Source organism: Acipenser ruthenus, chromosome 5 (genome assembly GCF_902713425.1).
Source record: "Acipenser ruthenus chromosome 5, fAciRut3.2 maternal haplotype, whole genome shotgun sequence".
NCBI lineage: Eukaryota > Metazoa > Chordata > Actinopteri > Acipenseriformes > Acipenseridae > Acipenser > Acipenser ruthenus.
Genome location: NC_081193.1, coordinates 17,849,396 through 17,876,732, shown reverse-complemented (window position 1 = coordinate 17,876,732; position 27,337 = coordinate 17,849,396). Strand labels below are relative to the sequence as shown.

Here is a 27,337-nt window from a genome sequence, read left to right as displayed (position 1 = left end):
GCCACTCGAGCCTGTGTATTATTTGTTTATTTATTTATTTATTTATTTAGCAGACGCCTTTATCCAAGGCGACTCACAGAGACTAGGGTGTGTGAACCAGTGGTTGCCCCAGATGTTACAGAACCGGTTGCCCGCGTTGCTGAGGATGACCGCGGCTTCATGGGAAGGTGCCTCCTTCCTTCAGAAGCAGCCCCTACCTCCGCTGACCATTCCTTTGGACCAGCGGTTGAGGAATTCCTGCAGCGCTCTCACCGAGAACGCAAGGCGTCTCGGTAGGTAGAGAACGAGACGCTGGCATCTGCCATACTCGCTAGGCTGTCCGGCTGGGCAAATGGTTTATCACACTGGACCGAAAGAACGCGGATTCCACGTTCGTATTCATCCAGCGCACAGGGAGTATCTCCGCTTCGCCTTCCAGGGGAGCGTATTTGAGTTCTCCGTGCTGTGATTCGGCTGGGTCTCCCCCTCAACGATACCAGAGCCAATTAATACCGGGCTAAAGTACAGTGTTCTGGAGTCTCCGGCTGGATTCCCTTATGATGCAAGCCTACCTGTCGGACGACAGAGTAGCTGCCATTCGCAACTGCCTGGCCCTGTTCAACAAGGGTTCACAGTACAATTGGTGTTGTGTTAAAAACTATTGGGTCTGATGGCCGCGGCTTCATCACCCGTCCAACTAGGGTTACTCCACATGCGCCCGATCCAAGTGTGGCTCAGTGCCTTTCGGCTGCACCCCAAACATGACAGACACCGTTGGCTGACCGTGTCTCGCCTGTGCGGGGAAGCTCTACGCTGGTGGAGACAAGCCTTTCACCTGAGCGAAGGCCTAAAATACAGAATGGTTTACTTTACCTTAACAAGAAAGGAGAGCTGCATCTTTGCCATAACCCACTATTTTCTTTAATGACGTTTCAACCTGTGTCAACTGATCTGAGAGTAGGGTTGCCAACAGGCTCCAGAATCTTGGGACACTTTAAGGCAGGTCAGGGTTTGTAACTCACCTCTCTAAACTTCAATGTATTCAGTAAAGTGAGTGTGAATTGTACGAACTGTTGCTAAATTAATTGAATTGTTTTACTTAATTGTTACCAAAAGCACACACATGCCTGCGAGGGTCGTTTCCATCAGTCAGACCTATACAGCAGCTGATTGGCTTTCTGAGTCTCTGACTGGGCAGGACTGCGTGAAGCAAGAAATAGTAAACAAATAGAAACTTTACCTGCTGTCACAAGGTTAAATGAAAGAGTGCAGGTGAGTGCAAAGTTATAATAATGGTGTTGCACTATTTTGATAGATATTGCTTACTGTATAAAAAAATTCAAGCAATACTGTTAATCGTTGTTACAAGGCTCTCCGGATAGAATGAAACCAGGGATGCAACCGTTATGATTCTCAGTACTAAGCCAGCATGATATTCGGGAGCTCACCGTGCACTTCTCTCCAGGTAGGTGGTCCATATTAACATCCCTTAATGAATATAGTAACATAAATCAGAAGTTATGACTAGGGTCTACCTAATTCGTGATTTTGCGGGAATCAGGAAATTGAGGGTTCACCACAAAATTCACCACTTTAGAGGCCAATGCATACTGGACTAGTAGAGAGAAAAAAAGAAACCTCATTTAAACTACTGCACACTGCAAGCGATGCAAACTACGTATCTTAATTCTGTAGATAGGCTTTTTTTGTGTGCATTGCACTTAGACAAAAAAACTTCCTTAGACAAATAACATTGAAAAAAATACTCCAAAGCGGTTAACTTTCCTGTTTACTGTTCACATGACAGCGATATTTTAATCAGCCTGTCAGTGTGTCTGTACTGGCTTTTCTGTGACCTGCGCTGTACAGTAGGAGGTGGGACAAAGTCAGTGTTTCATTGTTATTTTGATTTAGGTTGCTAAAATCTAGTTTTCAGCTTTGGAGGTAAAATACCAAAAATGGACGACAAAGCAAAAAAGTATATTTGCTTACTTTTTAGACATAGTTAGAATTTTAGACCCGAATTAGGCATGTTTTCTTTCGACTGTACTAATAAAATAAATTCCTGGATGGGACAACGTGCTGCATATATGGCCTTGGGTAACCGAGTTTTGGCACTGTTTCTAACAGATTTCCACATCTGTATAACTTGGCAAAGCTTTGCCTTACACTTCCAACCAGTTCAATAGATGCAGAACGTGCAGTCTCAATGTATGGGCAAGTCTTCACACCACAGAGACAGAGAATGTGTGCAGCAACTGCTTGGGATGTTGCATGCTTGCCTTTAACAAATGACAGCACTCTGTTTTAGTAAAGAAGCAAGTACCACAACATTATTTAATGTTTAAACAGGTCCACAAAATGTCAGTGAAATCCTAATTTTATTCCATAACCTACCTGGGAAGAATATGTAAATTCTCCACGATTTAAGTAGACCCCTAGTTATGACAAGACTTACCTAATTAATTCAGCCCTCAGTAGGCTTAACCACAACTTCATACTGTCTGGGTGTTCAGATGTCTTGGGCTGTTTTCTTTTTATTTTTCTAAAACAGTTTGTCGATTTAAAGGTGCTGGTGATAGCAGGTATATGCAAACAGTCAGCCTGCATACCCTAACTTAAACTTTATTTAAAAAATGCATCCTCAGAATTGAAAAGCTGGAGCTGGAAGGTTGAGTTTAAATTTTTTTTAAAAGTTGTCGTTACTGTTAAATTACTCTGTGTAGATGCTAAAAAAACTAAAACAACCAAATGTTAGTTGAGGTCTCGAACCATTGTGAAACTGGAAAACACAGAAACTGGGCGAAGCTGCAACTAAATGTTAGTTGAGGTCTCGAACCATTGTGAAACTGGAAAACACAGAAACTGGGCGACGCTGCAAAACAAGCAAAAGGGACTGCGGGCATGGACCAACTTGATAGTAATTTGAGGAGGACCGTGCTTACTACCTGGTTCCATAATAAGAAAAATAAGCACCTGGATTCAGAGGGGCCTGTCGCTTGGAGTCTTAGTGCAGATATCTGAAAGATGCTTTCAATTAGATGCTTCTGTAAGCAGGTCAGTTTATTTTTATTAAGATAGCTTTATTTAATGTGAAGGCATTGAAATTTGTTTTATTTGTCTGATTACTTTACTTTATGGCTGAATTCTCCATATCCATTGAATTAAAGTGTAAAGGCCATATCCATAGAGTATGTATTATAGTAACAGGCTATAATATACTGTACCGACAGTACACTAGTTAATAATCTCTGTTGCTTTGAAGCCAACATGTTGATTTAAATAATTTCAATTTTGAAAACCATGAGCTGAAGTTCTTCTCAGACCTGATTTGCACCTGCTTTGCCAATTATAACTGGCTGCTGCAACAATGGGGTGGATACCAGGAAAATAATAAATTAAAGTTGAATGTCTCTTAATCCATTATTTTATTCTTTCTGTTTATGTCTAATTGTATAATACATTAGTATGAATTTTTGTTTTTTTACAGCAGCAGTTGGATTTTGATAATCGGTCAGGGACTTTTTTTTTTTTTAACACTAGCCTTCAGCTTTAAAGGTTAATGTGTGTTTTATGACTATTTAAAATGACATTACAGTGGACTTACGCAGCACCCTTTTTCAGACAAACCCTTTCTTTGTATTTCACCATTTAACACTAGAACCGTCGTGGTTATACTCATACCTAAAACTGCCGACAGCAACCATCATGACGGTTACATTTTAAACCTCATCAATATTAAAATGAAAGACAAACTATCAGATACAACTCAAAAGTTTTATTCAAGAACATCATATCAAACATCTGCACAGCCTTCACAGTATTTCACCATTTAATAAATTTTAACTGCATTTCTTCATTCTTTAACGTAACTCTGTGCTGTGCCTTTTGAATTTTAAACATGCCTAATTCTAAACGTAATCTAGCTAATGGTAAAAATATTGCAGCAAGATTGCATGTTATTTCGCCCCTGTCTTGAGTCAATGCCCTCCCCCACTTTTGTCTTAACATCAACTCTATGCCCCCGGGGCATTGACTCGGCAGGGATGTGCAATGTCCGGGGCAACAAGTTTTGTCCTTTTACTTTGCCTGTCAGACAAGTATTTATTTATTTATTTTTCCTATGCTCATTTTATTGCTAGAAAGACACTGGGTATATTTTTAGAGAGCCACGCAAGTTTCTGAAAACTGAATTTGTGGAAGTTTAGCACCGAAACACAAACATTTTAAAAAGTGTTTACGTCCCACCTCTATCACTTCTGATTGGCTAGCTGTGGAAGAAGCGGATCTTCAATTGGTTACAAAGAAAGCCAGAAATGTCTGCCTGAGAGCCTCTGGCAAGGCAGACTAATCTTTTAAACTTAAGGTATTATTTATGTTTTTTGTAAATTAGCAAATAAGTGATACTACTTTCTTAATACATGAACTCTGAATTTAAATACAGCAATGTAGTAACGTTACAAAAAAGCAGACAAAAAAAAAAACACCATAGTCGCTAAGGTATTAGCGGATTAGAGAAAATCGTGTTGTGTAATTTATAACCCTTCATGGTCAAGTGTGTACTTGTTGAGATGCTTAAAAAAACCTTTTAGAAGCATTTCAAGTCCAACTTTCCCTGGCAAAAAAAACAAGTTTTTTTTTCTTTCAATTTTAGTGTTGTAACCTAGTTTGCTATTTATCATATTTACATATTTGTTTTAGATTTAAACACTATTTTAAAAAAAAAAACTTTTTTTTTTTAACCAGATTGAACTGAAGCGATATTAGTTGTTTATTGGACATGCACAATCCATCGATTTGTGAAACTATTAAAACATTAAGATTGACAAATATGTTTATAATGATGAAAATTAAATGCTTATAGATGAGATTATCTGTACAGTATTTTATTATTTTAAAATAAAATACAGATTATAAATATCATTGCAATGTGTTTATGTATTAATTCATGATTTATTTTTCAGTGAGAATAGAGCAGGGAAAGAATGTTGCCGTCACAACCAAAAAAAAAAAAAAGCCATCAGGGTATGAAACCAGGATCACTCTGCTGCAGCAGCGTTCCAGTTTGCCATCATGGGACATGATATAATAGTAATAAACAAAAGAAAAAACATTTTGTCTCTGCAGAATTTGATGGAGCCTACTGTAAGTATTGCTTTTGGTAGACAAACAGTACAAAATGCAGAGAAGCTTGACAGGTTAGACACCAGTCCTTTAAAAATCTGGGGTTCAGCAGTTATAAAACTGAAAGAACGTCAAGGAAAATCAGAATTCCACAAAGCAGCAGTAATAGCTAGCAATGATTTTGTATCTGTGATGCAACAAACTAAAACATCTGTACATCAGAAGTTGGATTCAGCTTATAGAGAAAGAGGGGGGTGGGGGGAAGGCAGAAGCTATTTTTATATTTGAAGAGAACTGTGGTGTTTCGGACAGCTTCAAATCTCTTAATTTTTATACAAAGTAACAAATAATATACTTTCCTTGAAGCAGACATTTTTATAACTAGGCCAGATGTTTCATACAGGGGTATCTTAGAAGAGCTCTAAAAATGTGAGCAAGGAATGAAAAAAATGAAACACTGTTGTGGAAGCTTATTCACACGGTTACTTCAAGAAATGGCTTGATGAGGCTCTTTCTTGGATCAATAAATAAGATGTGCAAGATGTGTCAAATGGACCTCCCCTTGTTTGTAACATTTCTTATTTTCTTAAGCAGCAGTGTGGAGTAGTGGTTAGGGCTCTGGACTCTTGACCGGAGGGTCGTGGGTTCAATCCCCAGTGGGGGACACTGCTGCTGTACCCTTGAGCAAGGTACTTTACCTAGATTGCTCCAGTAAAAACCCAACTGTATAAATGGGTAATTGTATGTAAAAATAATGTGATATATGTATAATGTGATATCTTGTAACAATTGTAAGTCGCCCTGGATAAGGGCGTCTGCTAAGAAATAAATAATATTATTATTATTATTATTATTATTATTATTAATAATAATAATAATAATAATAATAATAAGCTAGACTAGCCTGATTGATTCAGGTACATAAGAACATAAGAAAGTTTACAAGCGAGAGGAGGCCATTCAGCCCATCTTGCTCGTTCGGTTGTTAGTAGCTTATTGATCCCAGAATCTCATCAAGCAGCTTCTTGAAGGATCCCAGGGTGTCAGCTTCAACAACATTACTGGAGAGTTGGTTCCAGATTCCCACGATTCTCTGTGTAAAAAAAGTGCTTCCTATTTTCTGTTCTGAATGCCCCTTTATCTAATCTCCACTTGTGACCCCTGGTCCTTGTTTCTTTTTTCAGGTCAAAGAAGTCCCCTGGGTTGACATTGTCTATACCTTTTAGGATTTTGAATGTTTGAATCAGATCGCCGCGTAGTCTTCTTTGTTCAAGACTGAATAGATTCAATTCTTTTAGACTGTCTGCATATGACATGCCTTTTAAACCCAGGATAATTCTGGTTGCTCTTCTTTGCACTCTTTCTAGAGCAGCAATATCCTTTTTGAAAAAGTCCCCTGGGTCAACATTGTCAATACCTTTTAGAATTTTGAATGCTTGAATCAGATCGCTGCGTAGTCTTCTTTGTTTATGACTGAATAGATTCAGTTCTTTAAGCCTGTCTGCATATGACATGCCTTTTAGACCCGGAATAATTCTGGTTGCTCTTCTTTGCACTCTCTCTAGACCAGCAATATCGTTTTTGTAGCAAGGTGACCAGAACTGAACACAGTATTCTAGATGAGGTATTACTAATGCATTTTAAAGTTTTAACATTTCTTCCCTTGATTTAAATTCAACACTTTTCACAATATATCCAAGCATCTTGTTGGCCTTTTTTATAGCTTCCCCACATTGTCTAGATGAAGACATTTCTGAGTCAACATAAACTCCTAGGTCTTTTTCATAGATTCCTTCTTCAATTTCAGTATCTCCCATATGGTATTCATAATGCACATTTTTATTGCCTGCGTGCAGTACCTTACACTTTTCTCTATTAAATGCAATTTGCCATGTGTCTGCCCAGTTCTGTATGCTGTCTAGATCATTTTGAATGACCTTTGCTGCTGTAACAGTGTTTGCCACTACTCCTATTTTTGTGTCGTCTGCAAATTTAACAAGTTTGTTTACTACCAGACTCTAAATCATTAATGTAGATTAGGAATAGCAGAGGACCGAATACTGATCCCTGTGGTACACCACTGGTTACCTCGCTCCATTTTGAGGTTTCTCCTCTAATCAGTACTTTCTGTTTTCTACATGTTAACCACTCCCTAATCCATGTGCATGCATTTCCTTGAATCCCTACTGCGTTCAGGTTGAGAATTAATCTTTTATGCGGGACTTTGGTACACATTAGGGAAGGGAATACAGACAAACGTTGTATTCCTTAATTTTAAACACTATGCATTCATTTCACAGTTTTATAGTGTTAGATATTTTTGAAAATTACCACTTCCAAATAATTAATAAAATTAGTTCAGCGGATAAAAAAACATATTTCTGACAAATAACTGCTTCTGATAGTACTAAAACACTGCTAACATACACAATTTAAAACAAATGGGCTACTAATGTAGATGCCTTCCTCTTACATGTTATTAGAACATAATTCTGTTTAAGCATATTCAAGCCAAATGTCTCCGTCAAAACAACGACCCAGTGCACCCTAAATAAGAACGTAAGACATTTTACTAGCGAGAGGAGGCCATTCGACCCTTCATGCTTGTTTGTTTGTTAAAAAATTCTTGCAAAGAAAGTAAATTAGACAAAAGGCAAGCACTGGCTACTATAATAAACTGCAAGTGCTTTTTATTGCTGTCATGCTGAACCTGCAGTCGTCTGCATTGGCGGATTTTTGCAGTGTGACTTAGAAGCGTCCACAGGTTCTGTGCTTTCCTCTGCAGGTGAAGCATCACGTTTAAGCCTGTTACCTGTAGGGAAACTAATATGTTAGCAATGAAGTCTGTATTCATCCTGGTCTTTCTACCGCTCATGCATACAATTCAAAATACAGGAGTTTCACAGCTATCACATTACGTACACAAAATATGGATTACCACAAAATCCAAAGAATATAAAAACATTGCTAGCATTTGGCATGCGGTAGAGTTTAAATGTCACGTCTGCAAAGTATATTTTTGCTGTTTATAGCAAATGCACTGTAATGACAAAGTAAACAAGCATCAGTGAACTCCCTTTTGATCAGCTTCTAGCGCATTCCTGTTTTATTTGTAATCTTTGCTGTGCCTTTTTTATTAGTAATACGCACTGGGATTCACTTAAACTAAAAGAATGGAAGAAACTACAGTAAAAGAAAAAAGTATACTTCGGCAAAGAGAATGGGGTGGCGATCTGAAAGCTGTTTTTAATAAATTGGTGGTGTTTCCTCCCTTGTTTTTCAGTTCTTTAAAACATATCTGTCAGCCTTCAACCAGATTGCTGTTGTCATCTGACTGAAATCCAAAATAGTTCCACACCAAGCTTCTTTCTCCGTCATTCGCCATTACTGCTGCAGTCATTTAATTTTCCCAGAGCGCACAGGGTAGTTGGTCACTTCCGATAGGCGGAAATGAGTAAGCTTAGTTCATACTGTTTTTAAAGCACACAATTACAGAGTTTCTGCCTTTGAGCCTTTCTACGCGTGCACGAATCTTAGAACTTAAAGGCAAGGTTCTCTGTGGAGATTTATCCAAAATTACAGGATGCCATTTGTATTTTTTTGAGAAACGCTTCCTGGTATTGCATTGCAGACAGTAATTTTTGTTTAAATATGTTGTCATCTTATTTATCGAAGTGTATTGCAGACAGTATTTTTTTGTTTAAAAAGGTGACATTTATCTTATACAATACATTTTATCTTCAGGAAATTGCTCACTGTATTTTTGTATTTTACTTTTCATGTAGAGAATACTGTTTTTGATGTTTTAATCCAGTCCACATGGGATATCTAAACCTGTTTTAGTATAGAAAACGTACAAGTTTTTAGTGGAAGATGGTGTTTTAAGGTGTGTGTATATATAATTTGAGAAACGCACAAAACGGTTGGCTTCCTATACATACTGTCCAAAAGTGCAGTTAAATTATTTCTAGTTAATCCTTGTTGACATGGTGGAAGTACTCGCACAGCACCAAATACTGCACTAATAATTCAGATAGCTCTCCAATTCAATGTAGAACCCTGTGCAAATCTCTGATCCTCACTTCTACAATAAAAATCCCCACTCACCAGTCATATTTCAAGATAAAATGTCACTTTTTATACTTTTATACTTTTTACTTGTAGCTTATTGTGAAGCTCCATGTGAGAACTTGTTCTTAACGCTACCTGATTTGTTTTAATTATTATCTTTTACACCAGATCTCATTAATCAAATATAAAGATATCATGAATATAATATAAAGATATCGTACAGCATTCATTGCATACCATACAGTAATACTTATGTCTATATACATTTCTCAATAACAGATATTTAAAAAATACACTTATTAAAACAAAACAGTATACACAATATTTAATTTCGGGGTGCCGAATTGAATCCCCCTAAACACCTTACAAAATCCGAAATTGCATTGTTCACCCAGTTACATGCTTTGTTTATTTTTGGAGATGCCTTTGCATCTTTCCAAAGACGTCGCTAGGTGATGCACGAGAATTATTTTTGTATTTGGAAATAGCTCATGCAAATTTGTTAAATCTTTTTTCATTTTTAATTGCACAATTTTCAATTTACTTAAATCATTGCCTCCAGCATGAATCAGCAGGATATCAGGTTTGGAAAAAGGGGAATTAAAAAAATAAATTATAAACAAAACTAAAAAATAAATAAAAAAATGCCACCTAAGCCCCCTCCGTCTGAACTAGCAGACAGAGGAGTTTGGCAGCTGCAGCTGTGCACATTATATAAATGACTTGAAGGCCATCCAATCAAGAGGCAATTTTATTTTTTTCTTTGGTAACTTCCATGAAGTTCCTGTTTGTTTGTTTGTTTTTAAATTTGTTATGTCATTTTTTTAAATTCTTATACAATACTGGTAAATAAATAAAAATGGACATTGATACTATATACACATTAGTAAATTATGTTCGGCTAATGGTCTGCTTGCTCTGAGTGGGCTTATTGTTCCTATACTACTATAGTAGAGCGGTATACCGTATACAGTTTACCCTACTAACTTAACTAGCTTTAGTAAAAATGTGTGCTGTGGGTTAGAATTGTACTTGGAGATGAGGGAGGAAAGTGTTTTTGTTAAATTTTATTTGAATGGCTATCCAGGAAAGTGTCACAGATTTGAATCGGATACACTGCTATACTATCATTTCAAAAGATGGTGGGTGTCAAACATCCATCGGCTTGCCAAAAATGAAAATGCGGCGGAGGTATGATTTCTGGGAAATGATTTCCACGATTAATCTTGGAATGGCACACTTGGTAAAGCCATAGCTGTGTTCTGTGCAGAGTGAGTCATACAGTCAAGGGAGCACAGGTATTCTCCGGGGATTCCTCCGGGAGCATAGCATTGGCTCGGGTGCTCCTGCTGGTTAGGGAAGAAAAACAGGCAGTTACTCAAGCTCCAGGGTCTAGAGGTAATTGGCTGGGTTGTAGGATCGCAGTACTATTAACCCTCTGGGTACTAAGGCACGGCCACTGCACTGTACCCTACAGGACTACATGTGTCACACACAAATGAACACGCTTGTGATAGAGCAGCAAATGACTTAATTTTACACCTGAAATAAAAATTATTGTTTGAAACCTGTATAACACAAGAAACTTAAGACATTTAAGTTTTTTGTTCTGTCTTTTATTAATGTAATATCTGGACTGAATATAGAAATGCTTGTTATACAAATTTTATTTTTGTCCTCAAAATCAACCATGCAAATAAACACTTAATAAATACTATATACAAATCCCCAGCATGTTCTTTTTAAAAGACAAAAAACAACAAATGGTCTGCAAACAACTTATCTCAAATATACACAATTTTGCAAGCAACGCATTTATCTACAAACAGGCCAGAATCGCAGGTAAACGTACTTGCCCTGAAAAGCCTTTTTTTTTATTTAATAAAAGTTGTTAAACATTTATTCCAACATAAACATGTATACCAACACAAACATAAGGCATTAGCTTCATTTTCACAATATTATATACATTTTAGTACGACAGGAATAAATATTTTAAAAAATATTTTTAAAAAGTGCAAAAAAACAGCATAAACTGTATAGAATATAGCATGGCATAAACACCTGCAGCAATTTTGCACTCAAAGTAATAAATAAACATAACTTGCTGTGAGTTGTTGAGACAAATCGGGATTCGCGCAGGGAAGCTTATTCTCGGTTCATGTGCAATAATAAAGTCCTTTTTAATGCTTTGTAAATCCACTTCTACTGTTTGATATTTCTAGTTCTTGGATTTGGTAAAAAAAAAAAAAAAAAAAAAGTAAAAAAAATATCTCCTGTAAAGACGATGTAAGTTCATTTTTTTGAGTGTTTCTGTAAATATTCACGACATACACCGATGTTACAGGCAGGAGATATGTATATGTTCTTGTTTTCTTTACTTTGCAATCACTGCAAACTGCAGTCTTTCTCTAGCTGATGTTTCTTGCCATAAGATGTTTAGGTTATTTCCAATTTTTCTAGCTTGCATCCAGAACGCACCGAGGGTATACAGCAGTGCCTATCTGTTGACGTTGTTGAACTGTGCCTTGATACAGGATGTAACTATTCAACACCACCCTGTTGATCACATTGAAAAATATTTTGGGCAGCAGTGTGGAGTAGTGGTTAGGGCTCTGGACTCCTGACCGGAGGGTTGTGGGTTCAATCCCCGGTGGGGACACTGCTGCTGTACCCTTGAGCAAGGTACTTTACCTACATTGCTCCAGTAAAAACCCAACTGTAAAATGGGTAATTGTATGTAAAAATAATGTGATATCTTGTAACAATTGTAAGTTGCCCTGGATAAGGGCGTCAGCTAAGAAATTAATAATAATAATAATAATAATATTTTAAAGTACCACTTGTACAATCTCTTTTCATTTTCATCAAAGTCTGTCTGCCATATCCACACCTCACATTTTCCGATTGTACATTTCAACACACTCGGGTACGGTAACATCTTTACCTGTACATCTCACTTTTACCACAATTGCTGTTTTTCTGGTGCTAAGCAAGAGACTGGCTTATTGTGGTTTGTCTTGTCTGAAAGCAGTATACAACGATCTCCCAGACCTGTAAACCACCTTTTCACCAACTCTTTTGGAAACGAAAGCAAGTATTTTCTGTTACCACGCAGTGTTCTGACAAAATGGGTGTCGTGCTGATAAGAGCTGAAGTTGTCAGTAATCAAAGTACAGTATGTCCCTTATCCAACAGACCATCCATGAGATACATAACAGCATCATAGGGCTGGCTAAATTCACTCTTCTCTCTGTCGTTTGCAGCTCACTTTAAATTTGTACACATACCCGTTTGCACTGTCAGCAAGCACCCACAGCTTTATTCCAAATCGTGATGTTTTTTCTTTGGAAGGTATTGCATAAGAGACATTTGGTTTTTCAATCCTACCAGGCTTTAATTGATTGAAACATATCACGTAGAACATAGTACTTTGTAAGAAAAGACTCCACTTTATCAAGTACTGGTCGCACTTTGAATAAACTGTTGTAACGAGGCTTGCCTTTCTTCATTTGCTTTCTGTTGTAATTCAAGTGCAGGTTTGCCAGACAAAATGGAAACTTGTCACGGGACATTAGTCGTGCGAATCCTAGCGTTGCTTGCAGTATATCTTTCGTATTCCAGTATTCTTTCATGTCTGGCTTCCCCACTAACCCCATTTTCAGCCACGGATTGCGACCACCATGAAAAAAGCCTCTCATACATTTTGGATGTAGCATTTTTTTCTGTACATTTTTTCGTTCATTTCTAATGCATATTGCAGATGTGTTCTTGCAGCTCTAACGAACACAACAGCTCAAAGAATTCAGCTGGTCGTGTTGCACTGCATGGTATGAATCCCGTCTTTGTCTGTACTTTCATCTGAGGGTTAATCTTTGGGATCGATAAATTCATATAATTGCATAAACAAATACGTTTTCTTTCTGTCTATGGGGAATAATAAATACAATAGTATCAAGGTTCCAGTGAGAGTGCTGTGCTGCATATATTTTGTTGCCAGCAGCCAATTGCTGCTTGTGAGATTTCTTTCAAGTACCCTTGTGAGGCTGCAGATAAAATCAGAAAACAGAAATGTGAACTCTATAATGTAAATCTCTTTTGGATTGGTTCCAGCCAGAAGCCAGAATTACAGACTGTTCTATTCAGAGTTGTAATGCATCAGAGTTCTAATTACTGGTTTGTGTTTTGTACAGGTGCGACCTGTGGATGAAATGAATCATGACTTTCAAGCTCTTGCACTGGAATCTAGAGGAATGGGAGAGGTATGTTGCCACATAATTGCTTTTAGCATTTAGCTTTCTTTCAGATAATAAAGATCAGTAGTTATCCTCCTTGTACTGGGTAGACTATATGCAAAAAAGTGGATATCAAAAGAATGCACAGTATTAACTTCACTACAAAGCAACAGAGTTTGTAATGAAATATTTACCAAGTTATAGAACTTGTTGGTTCTGGATTTCATGCTCGTCGGCTCTTGCTAAAGACAGGTCTATGAAAAAAGTACTAGGGGATAAAAACTATTAATCCAATTTAATACTTCCTTGTTCACTGGGATGTAGTAAATACATTCTATCACACTTTGATAGAAAACACTGGTTAAAACATTAAAAAATCAAAGAGACTTCATTGATAATGTGCACAGCACTGAAACCATGCTGGTCTCCTGCTCAGTAGTGCACACAAATCAGAATGCAATATACTGCAAATCCTGATTAATCCACTTTATTTTGTTGAAGGGAAGGTAGCAATGATAATGATAACCTCGTGAGGTGGTTCAGAGACGGCACTGAACCGTCATAACTGCCTGTGTGAAAGGCTGTACTGCCACTGAAGAGCTATAGTGGGTGTGGTTTCAAAGTCAACATGCCACGTCACTGTAACGTAGTAGGTAAGGGGCGTGCATGCAGTGCTTAATTTGTGCCGGGGCTTGCAGGGGCACAGCCCTGGAACCTCTGGTCGTGCAGAATCATAGCGCCGGTACCTCTAGTTAACCATCTCATAAAATGCTTTCTTTTAAATTCTCAACACAGTTGCATTAAGTCTGCAAGTTATTGTGTGCGTGCTAAAGAGTCCGCTGCCACGTTTGTAGTCTACTTTTAAATTACTTTACGATTTCAGCTTGAGTGCATTTAAGTAAGATGACACTGGCTGCAACTCTATCGTCGTTTTTATGCACAAATAAGCTTACTTGATTTTAAAAACGTCATGAACGAAACAAGCAACTTGTTACACTACTTGGTTCGATTAAATGAGTAGTACACAACAAAATATGAAAGCTCAACATTAATTTCAACAAAGAATAACGGCAACTTTTTAATGAAAGAAAATATATTGTAGCCTACTTCAATAGGAACATTAGCCTGCTATATTATATTAAACCAAAACAATAAAAATAATAACGATCTGGTTCTCTTGCTTTTTTCAATGAATATCATTTAATAGAGAATAAAAACATACTAACTTAACTACCTAGCCTAAGTTTAATTAATCGTTTTTGTAATCTACCAGCGGCTAACCGTGGGTCAAACCAATGTTCGTGTTGGGGTGCGTTTTTTCATCAATGTCGTCCTTCTGGAGTGCCTCTGAATGTCTTTTAATTTGTTTGTTTTTTAAACCATTTAACATCAAAACCATAACAAAACATGTATACAGACTTTATTTATTTGTAATTAATTTCTCTGCATGTACTGCTACTTTGTATATGATGTAGAATATACGTAACTGTAAACATCTAACAGAAGTACGTACAATATTCTTCAAATAAACGTTATGATTTTGAATGTGCGCTTCTTAGAGTCGGTATTATTGTCATTGCTTGCGCCCCGGCACCTCTTTCTTTACAAATTAAGCACTGTTTGTATGTGTTAGGTCTTGTCAGTGTTTCAGATTGCACGAGAAAAGTCTGTTGTTGCCATGAGAACAATCTATTGATTGACAGGTTTGGAAGTTGTACTCGCGCAATCTCTTTGGCTGTGTGAAAGGGTTATGACGGTATTACACCGGCATAGATTGCGTAATTTCATGCTGTGTGAAAGGGTATTTTACACACTCGTTAAAGTTTCAAAGACGGCACAGTAGCTGCATTTCTGTGTGAAAATTGTATTAGACATGTCTTAGACATGTTGCATTTTTCTACTCTGATGCATTATGAGCATCAACAATTTACTCAAAACCTCCACTAGTGTTTTCTATTAAAAAAATTGTACTATTCTATCCATCAACAGAAAGCACCTTTTTCCCCTTTCTTAACAGAGGTATTCTTACTGCAACACATTCTTTAAGTCCTGGCCATGCGTTACTGTAAATTAGCAGCGGTACTACGTACAACCAATACTGTATTGAATATGTAGGCCTGTTTTTCTTATAAACTTTATTTTAGTTTAATTTAGTTAGCGGAGTGTGTCATAATTAAGACTAAGGCTTAGGCTATAGATGTAAATGTACCACCACGGTACAGATTTAAACTAATAGAATACATTGTTTAAAAGAAAAATCAACTTACTTGCGACACAGATGAGAAGATAAACTCACAGTACTGCCGTGAAAGGAAAGCACCGAAGAGCAAAACTTGTTACAATCACTATTCGTAATTGTATTAACTCCATTACAAAAAACTAGTCAATTATTAAAATGCTGCGCTCTCGTTTTCTCGTTCTTCATTCCACTTTTAAATGAGAAAGTAAGAACATGGAGGATTTAAAAGTCCATTTAATTGTTTCACAGCAAAGCCCCGTAATTGAAACAGATTTTACTATTATTATTATTATTACAGTGTTATTACAGTATACATGTGACTAGTCTTTAAATAATGTTAATGCAATTATGAATAGTAATTGTAATGTTTATCCAGCTTATTTTTTTATTATAACTTTATTTAAAATTTTATTAAACATTCTGCATGCAGCAAATCCAGTTAATTTAAACTAAAAGCTAAGTCCCCCTCTATTTATAAACTGAAACTATATCTAAATCTAGATTTGTATTTTATTTTATTTGTGAACAAAATGTATTTGATATTAAAACAAGCCGCCGCTACACTTTCAAATGAAGGTGGGCTGGCGACAGAGGTGCTGAGCTACAATAGGTCTGAAACGACACAAGCCCTGTGGATGGGGTTGATCAGATTTAACAGGGGATTGGTCAGATTAAACATGATCCCTGCCTGGCTGGACAGTTGATCGAATCAATCATCCTGGAGACCCACAGAGTCTGCCATTTACTGTGGAGCTTTTACAATCGCAAGGAAGCCAGAAAAAAAAAAAAAGTATTTTCCAGTCAGGTCTTGGCGCCCCCCTATAACCTGAAAAACACTGTTCTGAGCTGTGTCAAAATGTTGGGTATATCTGCCTGTAACCTGTTTGCCACCGTCTTTTGAAGTATTCTCTGCCATCTTTCTAGATTTCTTTCTCACGCACTGCTTTTTGCTCCAGCACGTGGGTAGACTAGATTAATCGATAATGATTTTTTTAAATTGATCAACACCCACAGGCATGATTAATCGATTAATCTTTAATCAATTTAAAACCCCTAATTTTATATATATATATATTATATTTAATTTATTGGAATGAATGTTCTTTTCTCACTAGCTCTTGCCTGCTAAAAAGTTCTGGGAATCAGATGAGTCTGCTAAAGAGGGACAAAAAGGGATGTTCTTGGGAGATGAATGGCGAGAAAATGCATGGGGAGCATCACGTAAGTGGTTTTTTTTTTGCTTGTTTGTTTTCTTTTTTCTATATTTTTATTTGTTTGAATGAATCTGGTTTGCTTTTAACAATTGGGCAATTGCTGATGAATCATTCATTAACATTTGTTGTGATGGGTCTCTCATACTACACAAGTTTGATTTTAAAAGAAGCATCTCAGTAGTGATATTGATAACGCATCCAGCGTAACCAACATTCCAATTTCCATGGAATAGCCCAATACTAATAAAGGGTGGTGAACAAAATATACGGATGCCTGCAGGAGGATGTTCTGTGCCAAAACCCCTGTGTTCATAATCTGTTTTGAAGAAATCTGACAGACTGAATTGATGCAGATGTTTGTGTCTCTTGGAAACAGATCATTCCGTATCACAGCCCATCATGGTGCATAGGCGGCCTGGCCAGGGATTCCATGTCAACAGTGAAGTGAACTCTGTCCTTTCTCCTCGGTCTGAAAGTGGGGGCCTCGGAGTCAGCATGGTGGAATACGTCCTTAGCTCCTCACCAGGGGACAAACTGGATCCCCGCTACAGGAAAGGGCCGTTTGTAAGTCACCAACTGACAGCTTTTGTACTGGTACTGCAAGATTTTTTATTTGACTTAACTCATTCAACCCGACAACTTGGATTTAGAATGGTAACGCTACTGCCAATACCTTTTCTATTGGTTTAAAAAATTTGAATGTGTAGTGCAATGCAGAACACATCCCATTTACCTCCACATATCTAAAGAAACATTCAAACTGCATAAAACCATGAATAGAAAAGATGTTGAGCAACGATACTGCTTTCCAGTAGTGCCTGAACTCCACAACTAACTTTTTTTTTTTTTTCAGTTTAAGGTAGTAAACATGACAAAACAATGAGAAAGGGCTGCACATGCATGAGCCCTCGTTTTAACTTTGAAACCTTTAGAAATACAAAAAAACAACCCATAAAACATAACCTTGAATTATAGTATACAGAAAGTCGAAATCACTGTCTTATTGTATGTAATAAATAATGTAAGTAATTACTTGTCCTAAATGAGGATCGATTTCATTCTAGAGGTCTTCTTTGCTATCTATAAATATCACAAAAGAGATCAAACAAAAACACTGTTTCAGACATACTACATTTTTCTTGTAATTTTGTTTTCTTTTTCAATATTTTTAGACGTTATACTAGTATTTCCAGCGTACACAAAACGGACTGAAGGCTAAATGTCTACCCATGCCACCTCAATGAGATGGCTTGGTAGGACGATGCCAGATTTATCAACTTGATAGTAAAAAAAAAGAATCTTATTTTTGGCCGTTAATCAAGTTATAGGCTTCTGCTTTATTTAATTTCATGAAATTATTTTCCTTTAAAATAATCATTGTGATATTGAGTATGATATTTGTTTTTATAATAATGCGAGGGCTTTGTCTCGTTATACAGAGTACAATAAATATTCTTTTATATTTATTTAAAATTTTGTCTTTGACATTTTGCTTGCTAGTCCTAAATAATGTTAAACCCTCACCTATTGGTCAGACTCTGTCGATAAAACATTCTGTGCCATTTATTTTTTTCTTTTAAATAACTGCACTGTTCAGAAGATACATCAAAGTGCTATCGGAGCAGCGTGACCTGAATAAAGAGCACCTCCATGCACTTACTGAGTTGAAAGAGTTGGCAGATAAATGTGTGTGTTCTTGTTTTTTTTTTTTTTTTTTAATTGGATCTTTTTACAATATGTGTCAGTGTCAGTACTCACTAAATGTTGTTCGTATCAGAATTTAGGGCAATTTGAACAGCTTGTAGTTAATTTCATTTAGTTACTGTACCGGTCATTCTGATAATGTGTAAATTGGGTCTTCTATAATTCTATATAAGAAACTTGCTGTATTATATGTATAGTATGTTTTTAACATTTTAGATAAGTGATTTTTCAGTTTCACTGAAATAATATTTAGACCCCAGTGTGATGTCATTGTAAATATGTACATCCTTTTGGAGGACACATTGTTAATTGTCTATAAAGGCCACGGGAAGTTTGAATTTAGTGTTTAGACCAATTCATTTGAAAGCACATTTTCATGGCTTTTTTTTTTTTTGTAATGTGATAACTTTCAATCTATTGTTTTGTTTTGGATTTTGGCTGCATTTAACACTGGCTGACTTAGTGGGGTTTGTATTCCACATAATTACCAGGGGGCTGGAGATGCCGAGTCAGGGGGCAATGAGAAGGGTGATCAAAAAGGCAATTCATCACTTTATGAGGAGGACAAAAGCAGAGAGATGAAACAAGGAGATGATGTTCCTAAAGCAAATGGACGGGGACTGCCAAATGGAATGGATGCTGACTGTAAAGAATTTAAGTAAGTAGGGGGTGTGACTACCCTGTTTTGAAAGCCTGTGTTCATTTAAAGGAGCCTGTGAGGAGAGCCTGTTTTTGGTAATCACAAGGAAAACACTGGTGTGTGTGTGTGTGTGAGAGAGAGAAAGTGAGACTTGGCAAATGCCTATCGTTAATATACTGCAGCTACTAATCCTTTCCAATTACCGGTATCTTAAAATTAAGGACTATATAACAATAATGCTGTAACTCATTTTTAGAAAGCCTTCTTTGTTTTATCCATGTTGCTGCAGTGACATTGTAGATGCTATAACGAGTTACTGAGTAAATGAGATACTGTTTTAGACAGATTTCATGAAGTAAATATGTGTTCAATGTTTTTAAAATTAAAAGTAGAAATACAGAGCAGTGGCATTTCTTTGTGAACATGCTAAGTGAAAAATGGCAATTCAAAAACTGTCAAGACCAAGGTAGCAAATCCACTGAATTTAATACCAGCCAAAATTTCCCATTATACGGTATACATACACACACACACACACACACACACACACACAGGCTAACTTCACTATAACGAAACCCCATGGGACCTGAAAAAATGGTTGTTATATCAGGGTGTTCACTATAATAGGGTTTGGCATTTTTCTGTATCAGAATAATGACAAAACGGCAAATTTGAATTGAACATCAATATATAATACTTTTATGAAGATTCCTTCTTATTGATCAACATTTAAACAGTATTGTGACAAGGTACTTGTGTCCACATGTGAGGGTAACCGCATTACAAGACAGAGAGACATGGGAGTTGGAGTTGAAACGCCGGCACAGGCGCGCAGGATTTGTTAAACACAAAACAGAAAGTAAACAAACGTGTCATGTGACGCTAACAACGATGGTAACGCACAGAGGACACATACAGAAGACAGGCAGGCAGCAAGTCTCAATCGAGCACCCGTCTGTAAACAGACATTTGATCAAACATAACTCCAAAAAGCACACAAAACAAACCCATTTACACATATAAATGACACCAACACTAATTGCCATGCTACAGTTATGTTTAATAACAGTAAAGAAATGAAAAAGGAAAGAATGTACACTTACATGCTGAATACAGTAATTACATGTCCTTTTTCTTGAAAAACTATCCAGCGTAGATTGCGCCTCACGCCCGTTGTATCCGGGTCAATCCTGTACGTGATCGTTCTAATTTGCATTGAAAAAATTGTTTTTTGCTGTTGGGATCGTTAAAAACGGGTGTTAGTTATAAATAGGGTTTGTTATAGTGAACTTAGCCTTGAGTTTTACAGGACTGGCAGGATTTTCAAAAAGCAGTTTTGTATCAAACTAATGGTATAGTAACGAGAGCTTTATTAGCAGGTGATTTTCAAACGCAATGTGTTAATTAAATCAATCCGTTAATGCTTTGTAATTGAGTCGATGAGGTTGTTAATGAACACATTTCTCGATAAAGCTTAATTGTCGCAGGTCACGTCCATCACATCACATGTCGCAGGTCACATACAGTTAATCAAGTCATAATAGCCTTTTATGTAGAACTAGGGAACCACAAAATGGTCAATAGCAAGAAAGATGGCAACCAGCCATGCAGTGAAATTCAAGCTTCTCTGTTTTACACATTTTGTCTAATCCTTTACCTTGTAGCCACCAATGGCAACATAAGATGTCAGAAACCTGACCCTGCTTTATGGATATGCAAGTAAGATATATTTTTCTTCCAGCCGGACTCCTGGGAGCCGCCAAGCCTCTCCAACTGAAGTTGCAGAGCACCTGGGTCCCAACCAGAACAGTTGTGAAGTGATCGGCCACCATCCCAACCTTGCATCCAATAAGCCACCATTGGAGGAGTTCCAGAACACAGAGACACAAAACATGGACTCCATGGAACAAGTCGGACTTGAGTCTTTACAGTTTGATTACACGGGCAGCCAAGTGCAAATTGACTCATCTGGAGCACCTGTAGGACTTTTTGACTACAACTCTCAGCAACAGGTTTGTTGTTCAGATAGTTTCAAAGTTGTGTTGGCAGCAGCCTGACGCTACATCTTTTTAAGGATATAACCGTACGTGGTTATAAAACTTATCAAACTGAACAAACTGGCCAACATGGTCTGCTTTCTACTAAATGGAATGCACAGGATGTTAAACTATGGATGACGGTTGTTAACAGACACTAAATTATGTAAAACTGAATGTAATTGTACGGCACTGCAGCTTTATTTTAAATTACCTGCCAGCTAATCTGAAAGCCAAGAAAATGTGTTGTGAGCAAAACAGTTTAATATGTTTGTGGGTTTTATTATTTTCCAGCTTTTCCAACGGCCCAATGCACTGACGGTTCAGCAGTTGACTGCAGCACAACAGCAGCAGTATGCACTGGCTGCAGCTCAGCAGCAACATCTAGGTGAGATGTTAGTGTGAAATTGAAGCAGAGGCTGATTTCTTATGTTGGATCGTTACCTTGTAAAAATGTACTTGTCTGAAAGTAAAGTTTTACAGTAACACAAAATACATATACAAGTTGCATTTTTCTGCTCTGATGCATTATGAGCATCAACAATTTACTCAAAGCCTCCACTCGTGTTTTCTACTATTATAATAACCATGACTTGCATAAGAAGGAAAAACATTGAGTGAATCGCATCACTCGATTTTCAAGGTGTGGTATCTGAAGCATAATCAAAAAAGTACAGAGAAACATCATCTGTAATTGACAAGCCCAGGACTAGAAGACCCAAAAAGCTGTCTGTCAAGGATGAGCAATACTTGAAGATAATATTCTTAAGGAATAGAAAGAAGACAAGCGTTGAATTGACAACATAGCTGGCAGACACTTAACACTAGAAGGACCGGAGATGTACTCATACCTAGAAGCCCTGCAGCAGTCTTTCTGACGGCTGTATTCAAAACATTGTAAATAGTATCAAAAGGAGAAAGTCGGATGTAAATTATTATTTATTTTTTATTTTTTTACATAAACATCTAAAAAACCGAAGCATATTTTATATACAGCTCTGGAAAAAATTAAGAGACCACTGCAAAATTATCAGTTTCTCTGGTTTTACTATTTATAGGTATGTGTTTGGGTAAAATGAACATTTTTGTTTTATTCTATAAACTACTGACAACATTTTTCCCAAATTCCAAATAGAAATATTGTCATTTAGAGCATTTATTTGCAGAAAATGACAACTGGTCAAAATAACAAAAAAGATGCAGTGTTGTCAGACCTTGAATAATACAAAGAAAATAAGTTCATATTCATTTTTAAACAACACAATACTAATGTTTTAACTTAGGAAGAGTTCAGAAATCAATATTTGGTGGAATAACCCTGATTTTCAAGACAGCTTTCATGCGTCTTGGCATGCTCTCCACCAGTCTTTCACATTGATGTTGGGTGACTTTATGCCAGTCCTGGCGCAAAAATTCAAGCAGCTCGGCTTTCTTTGATGGCTTGTGACCATCCATCTTCCTCTTGATCACATTCCAGAGGTTTTCAATGGGGTTCAGGTCTGGAGATTGGGCTGGCCATGACAGGGTCTTGATCTGGTGGTCCTCCATCCACACCTTGATTGACCTGGCTGTGTGGCATGGAGCATTGTCCTGCTGGAAAAAACAATCCTCAGAGTTGGGGAACATTGTCAGAGCAGAAGGAAGCAAGTTTTCTTCCAGGACAAAACTTTTTTTTTCGACAAAATGGTATTCCTTTACTTGAGTCTAAGGCTGTTCACAATCAATACAGATAATGCGCTTCTCCACGCCGCCTTTCTGCACAGGGCATCACTGCCCGAAGTTTTATTTTTATTGCACTTGCCAACATTGGCATCTCTTGCGGCTCTCAGCGGGGTTGCCAGCTTCAGCTGTGGGTACACGCTTGGCAGTCTCCCTCTGTTCCAAATGCTTCTTGCAAAGTTCCTGTGCTAACTGTAAATTGTATTCTCTCCTTGGTAAATTGTTCTCTGTGCATTCTTTGTAAAGTACCCAGAAGTTGATGGCTGCTAGGTCCAGTACATTATTAAACACCTGACAAGGCCACCTTCGAGACAAAGCTTTCACGGAATACTTTCGTGCCATCTGATCCAAAACATCAACTATTTTCTTGAGTTGTATTTATTTTCACTAGTCCCGATGCTAAACAGCACAGCTAGCAAGCAGGCGCCAGCTTTTGAAAAGGCTGATTGAAAAACAATAGACTGTCAGTCATTCACTCAGGCAGAGAGTAGAGACTAATCTAATTACAGCTAAGCACTTTGCAGACTAGTAAATAAAAATAATAAAGTAGAATACCATTCTGTATAATCACAATACAGTTGTTTTCTGTGTGGCTGTCAATGTGACTGCTCCCAGGGCTTTTAGGTATAATGTAATATTTCCTTTATTTCTGCACTCCCGCGTTTCATGCTTTGTGAGAATATTTAATACATGCGGACAGAAAGGTACATGAACGCGCAGCCCCATGTTACACAAGTGGAGAAAATTTTAAACATTTTAAAACCAAAAACCGCCAAAATGACTGCCGCGGGGCTTCTAGTGTTACCAGAGATATTCTTACTGCAACACCTCCTTTAAGTCCTGATTTTCAAGAGTGACCTTCGTACTGTTGATTTGATGGACAACGACACATGTGCCTTCCGGTCCTGGGTTTGTCAATTACAGATGATGTTTCTCTATACTTGATTATGCTTTTAATATCACACCTTGAAATCGAGTGATGCGATCTATTTCACTCAATGTTTTTCCTTCTTTGTACTAGTCAAGGTTGTTATAATAGTAGAAAACACTAGTGGAGGCTTTGAGTAAATTGTTGCACAGCAGTGTACCTTTCATTAAATATATAATACCAGATTTAAGGATGACTGTGTCCTAGTGAACATGGAATAAAGTACAGCTTTATCCACTAGTCTAAATGTTGACCTGGAATTCCCAATTCTGGTTTTGGATGTTTATAGTTTACATTAAGGTTATTTTATAAACGCCCTTGTAGCAGGGTAGTGTTGTGGTCAAGGCTGGTCAGCGACAGGAAAGCAAACCCAGAGTCGGAAGCTGCAGTTTGAAGATGCTGTTGCGCACATTTATTTTGCACAAAGCAAAGTAATCGGAGATACAAGGGCCAGAATAAAAGGCAAAAACACTTTTTAAATAAACACCTTGTTTCAGGCTGAGCAACCACCTTCACTGAAACACATATAACCATTCTCCCAAACTCCACAAACAAAGGATGTGTCCCTGCTTTTATAGCATGTGGCTGGACTTATTTGAACCTGCACAAGGATTCGGCAGGGATGGAATTAACCCCATCCCTGTCAAACAAATAAACACACCACCCACACTATTTACACCAGCAGGGCTTCCGCCCTGCCACATCCTTATTGAAAAGTGATCAGAAAATGTTGTACTCCTGAGAATACATTAATCCTTATGGTAAACGTTTGAGCCATAATGAAGCAGCCTGTGGTGGCTAACGTATGGCATCTCAGTGGTACTTAGTTAACAACTGCTGCGAATTAATTCTGGTATTGTCTGCAGTGATTTATAAATGTTGTAAAACCTTTGCTTTTTGTTGACAGCTGGTGTATTTTCAGCAGGCCTTGCTCCAGCTGCCTTTATGCCAAACCCATATATAATCAGCACGGCTCCTCCAGGCACTGACCCCTACACCGCAGCAGGACTTGCAGCAGCCGCCACACTAGCAGGTATGCTCGACTTCATGCATTGCAGCTTTCAAAGATAAGTAACCTGGGAACTACAAATCTTGTTTGTTTGCTATGCATAACTACCCTCTATTCATGCTGTGATTTTCATGCATCTTGACGGTAATTTAGGCTGTGTTCACACTGGATCCGTTTAGAGGGTTGGTCTGCACTCGGTACGGTTTGGTACATTTGGTGTGAAGTGTGAACAGCAAAGTCTGCTTGGGAATTGAACTGTACCGCCTAAAGCAGTGGTCTCGGTCTGTTTGGCAAATCAGCAGAACGTTACCAGGCCTACCTTGGTGTGTGCTTGTGCTGTTCCACAGTATATCAACGGTTTGGAATCTAATTGCCGCAAACAGCTCAAGTTCTCGGTTGAGAACTTGGATTTCATCAAGAAAGCTCTATTTACCCTATTGGAGTTGGATCACACCTATCAGCGTTTTGTTTCGTTTGTTGGCTGAGCAGTGTATTACAAACAGAAGGACTATCAAGTTACAGAAACGAGTCTGAATTGCTTCACTAAACAGGATAAAAAAAGTACAGAGAAACATCATCTGCAATTGACAAGCCCAGGACTGGAAGACCCAAAAAGCTGTCTATCAAGGACGAGCAATACTTGAAGATAATATTCTTAAGGAATAGAAAGAAGATGAGAGTTGAATTGACAACATAGCTGGCAGACACTTAACACTAGAAGGACCGGAGATGTGGTTTTCAGTAACTCTACTGTGCAGAATAAATGTTTGTTTGTTTTTTCTGTAGGTAAATATTGGGACTTTCTTCCTGTGCATTGAGACTCGGGACATTTGCTAAGAAATAGGGACTGTTGGCATGTATGATATATAGTAATGGCAAACTGTTGTAGACTTTTGTGCTTTGTTGCTTTGTCTGTCAAACGTGTTCTAGAGGTCATACTGAGATAAAAATAAAAAGAAATCGGTGCACAGAAATATATATTTTTTGTAACTTTACAACTGTCAGATGTGCAAGACGTTGTTGAACAATATGCTTTAGAAAATTCAATTTTACGTTATTGTAATGTACCAATACAAGTTGAACTATTTGGGAACTGCTGTGTTTTATTAAAGTAATTTTTAAACTATTTGGTAGCCTATTTGATATGTGTTACACACACGGTGCATTTAAATCAACGTGGGTTTTATTTCGCAGGGAGATTCAGGTCACTCATCACGGTAATTTTTTCCTCGTAGCTCTCAGATAGGCTTGTCAACAGGCTCCAGAATCTCGGGACACTTTAAGGCAGGTCAGGTTTTTTTAACTCAACTCTCTGAACTGCAGTGTATTCGACATGTAAAGTGAGAATGAATCCCTTGTTAGTAGCTCCCACTTTTTCCTTCACTTTTCTTGACAGTTTTTGTAGATTTGGTATTCGGCCGAATCTTTTGAGATGGATTCGGTGTTCGGCCGAATCCCAAAAACTTGGATTCGGTGCATCCCTATTATAAATACAGAGTTTCCTATAATGGAGGCTAGGAAAAGTGGTTTGTCTAGTCCTTTAGAAGCATTAATGCTTCAGGAAGAAAATACTGAACTTGATATAGCTTTGATTCAGACACCTGTGTTTTTGCAACGTAAGTATGAAATTGCTCAGTTAGGAAAAGGGGCTAATGTAACAGGTGATTTTGCAGGGGAAACCTATGTAGCTGATGGGAAAGATCAAGTTAATTTGTTAGATATGTTTGAACGAATTGTTGCATTGGAGTCCAATGAACAGACTAATTATAGTAAATTATTGGAGATTGATTCAGCAGTTAAACTGTTTAAGGTTCAAATGCAAGCTTGGAGGGAGAATAAAGATCAAGAGTTCATGGAGGTGGAAAAGAAATGGTAAAATGCTTTGTCAAAATAAATGCGATGAAAAGTCTGAAAGGATTATACAGTTAATTGAAGAAGTGAAACAACGTACTAATCAAGGGTTGAAACAGGGTGTACAGTTGAATACCAGTCCTGAGATTTGGCTTCACAGGTACGCTATAAAACTGGTAATATTATTGATCTGGTGAAGCTGGTGAACAGATTGAAATGGATTGGGCAACACAGGCTGAATATACACAGAGACTTGCATGAACAAGTCTGACAAATTCTGGGTTTCAAGGTTTGAACACAAATGAAAAAGAAAAAAAAGAAATGTAATACATGCTTAAAATATCATTTCCCAGGACAATGTGGTACTGTTAATTCAGTGAATGTTAAGGATAGGACACAGAACGTTCCTGTTAGGCGCAGTGTGCAACAGTTGGCTATTGTAATTGGTATACAGCACATGGTGGGTCGAGCACTTTGGGACAGTGGATCCACTTACACTCTCTTGCAGGAAGAAGTGTGGGAGAAAATAAAAAAACCTGATGAAAATGTTAACGTATGGACGGGTGGTACATTACAGTTGGCAGATGG

The 27,337-nt window shown here is 37.6% G+C and overlaps 1 protein-coding gene across 19 annotated transcripts in view; it reads left to right on the top strand.

Annotated features, from left to right (window-relative positions):
• The window catches only part of LOC117402545 (pumilio homolog 2-like), a 74,633-nt gene that overhangs the window by 13,245 nt on the left and 34,051 nt on the right, over positions 1–27,337 (top strand). For 15 of the 19 annotated variants that reach the window (XM_059023743.1, XM_059023744.1, XM_059023750.1 and 12 more), the window contains exons 3-9: positions 13,368–13,436; positions 16,764–16,869; positions 17,239–17,426; positions 19,058–19,224; positions 20,948–21,218; positions 21,537–21,630; positions 24,797–24,922. In XM_059023743.1, coding sequence (XP_058879726.1) covers positions 13,368–13,436; positions 16,764–16,869; positions 17,239–17,426; positions 19,058–19,224; positions 20,948–21,218; positions 21,537–21,630; positions 24,797–24,922 — 1,021 coding nt within the window. The remainder of the gene's footprint in view (positions 1–13,367; positions 13,437–16,763; positions 16,870–17,238; positions 17,427–19,057; positions 19,225–20,947; positions 21,219–21,536; positions 21,631–24,796; positions 24,923–27,337) is intronic. The other 4 variants (XM_059023747.1, XM_059023751.1, XM_034003803.3 and 1 more) reach the window with 1 other exon arrangement.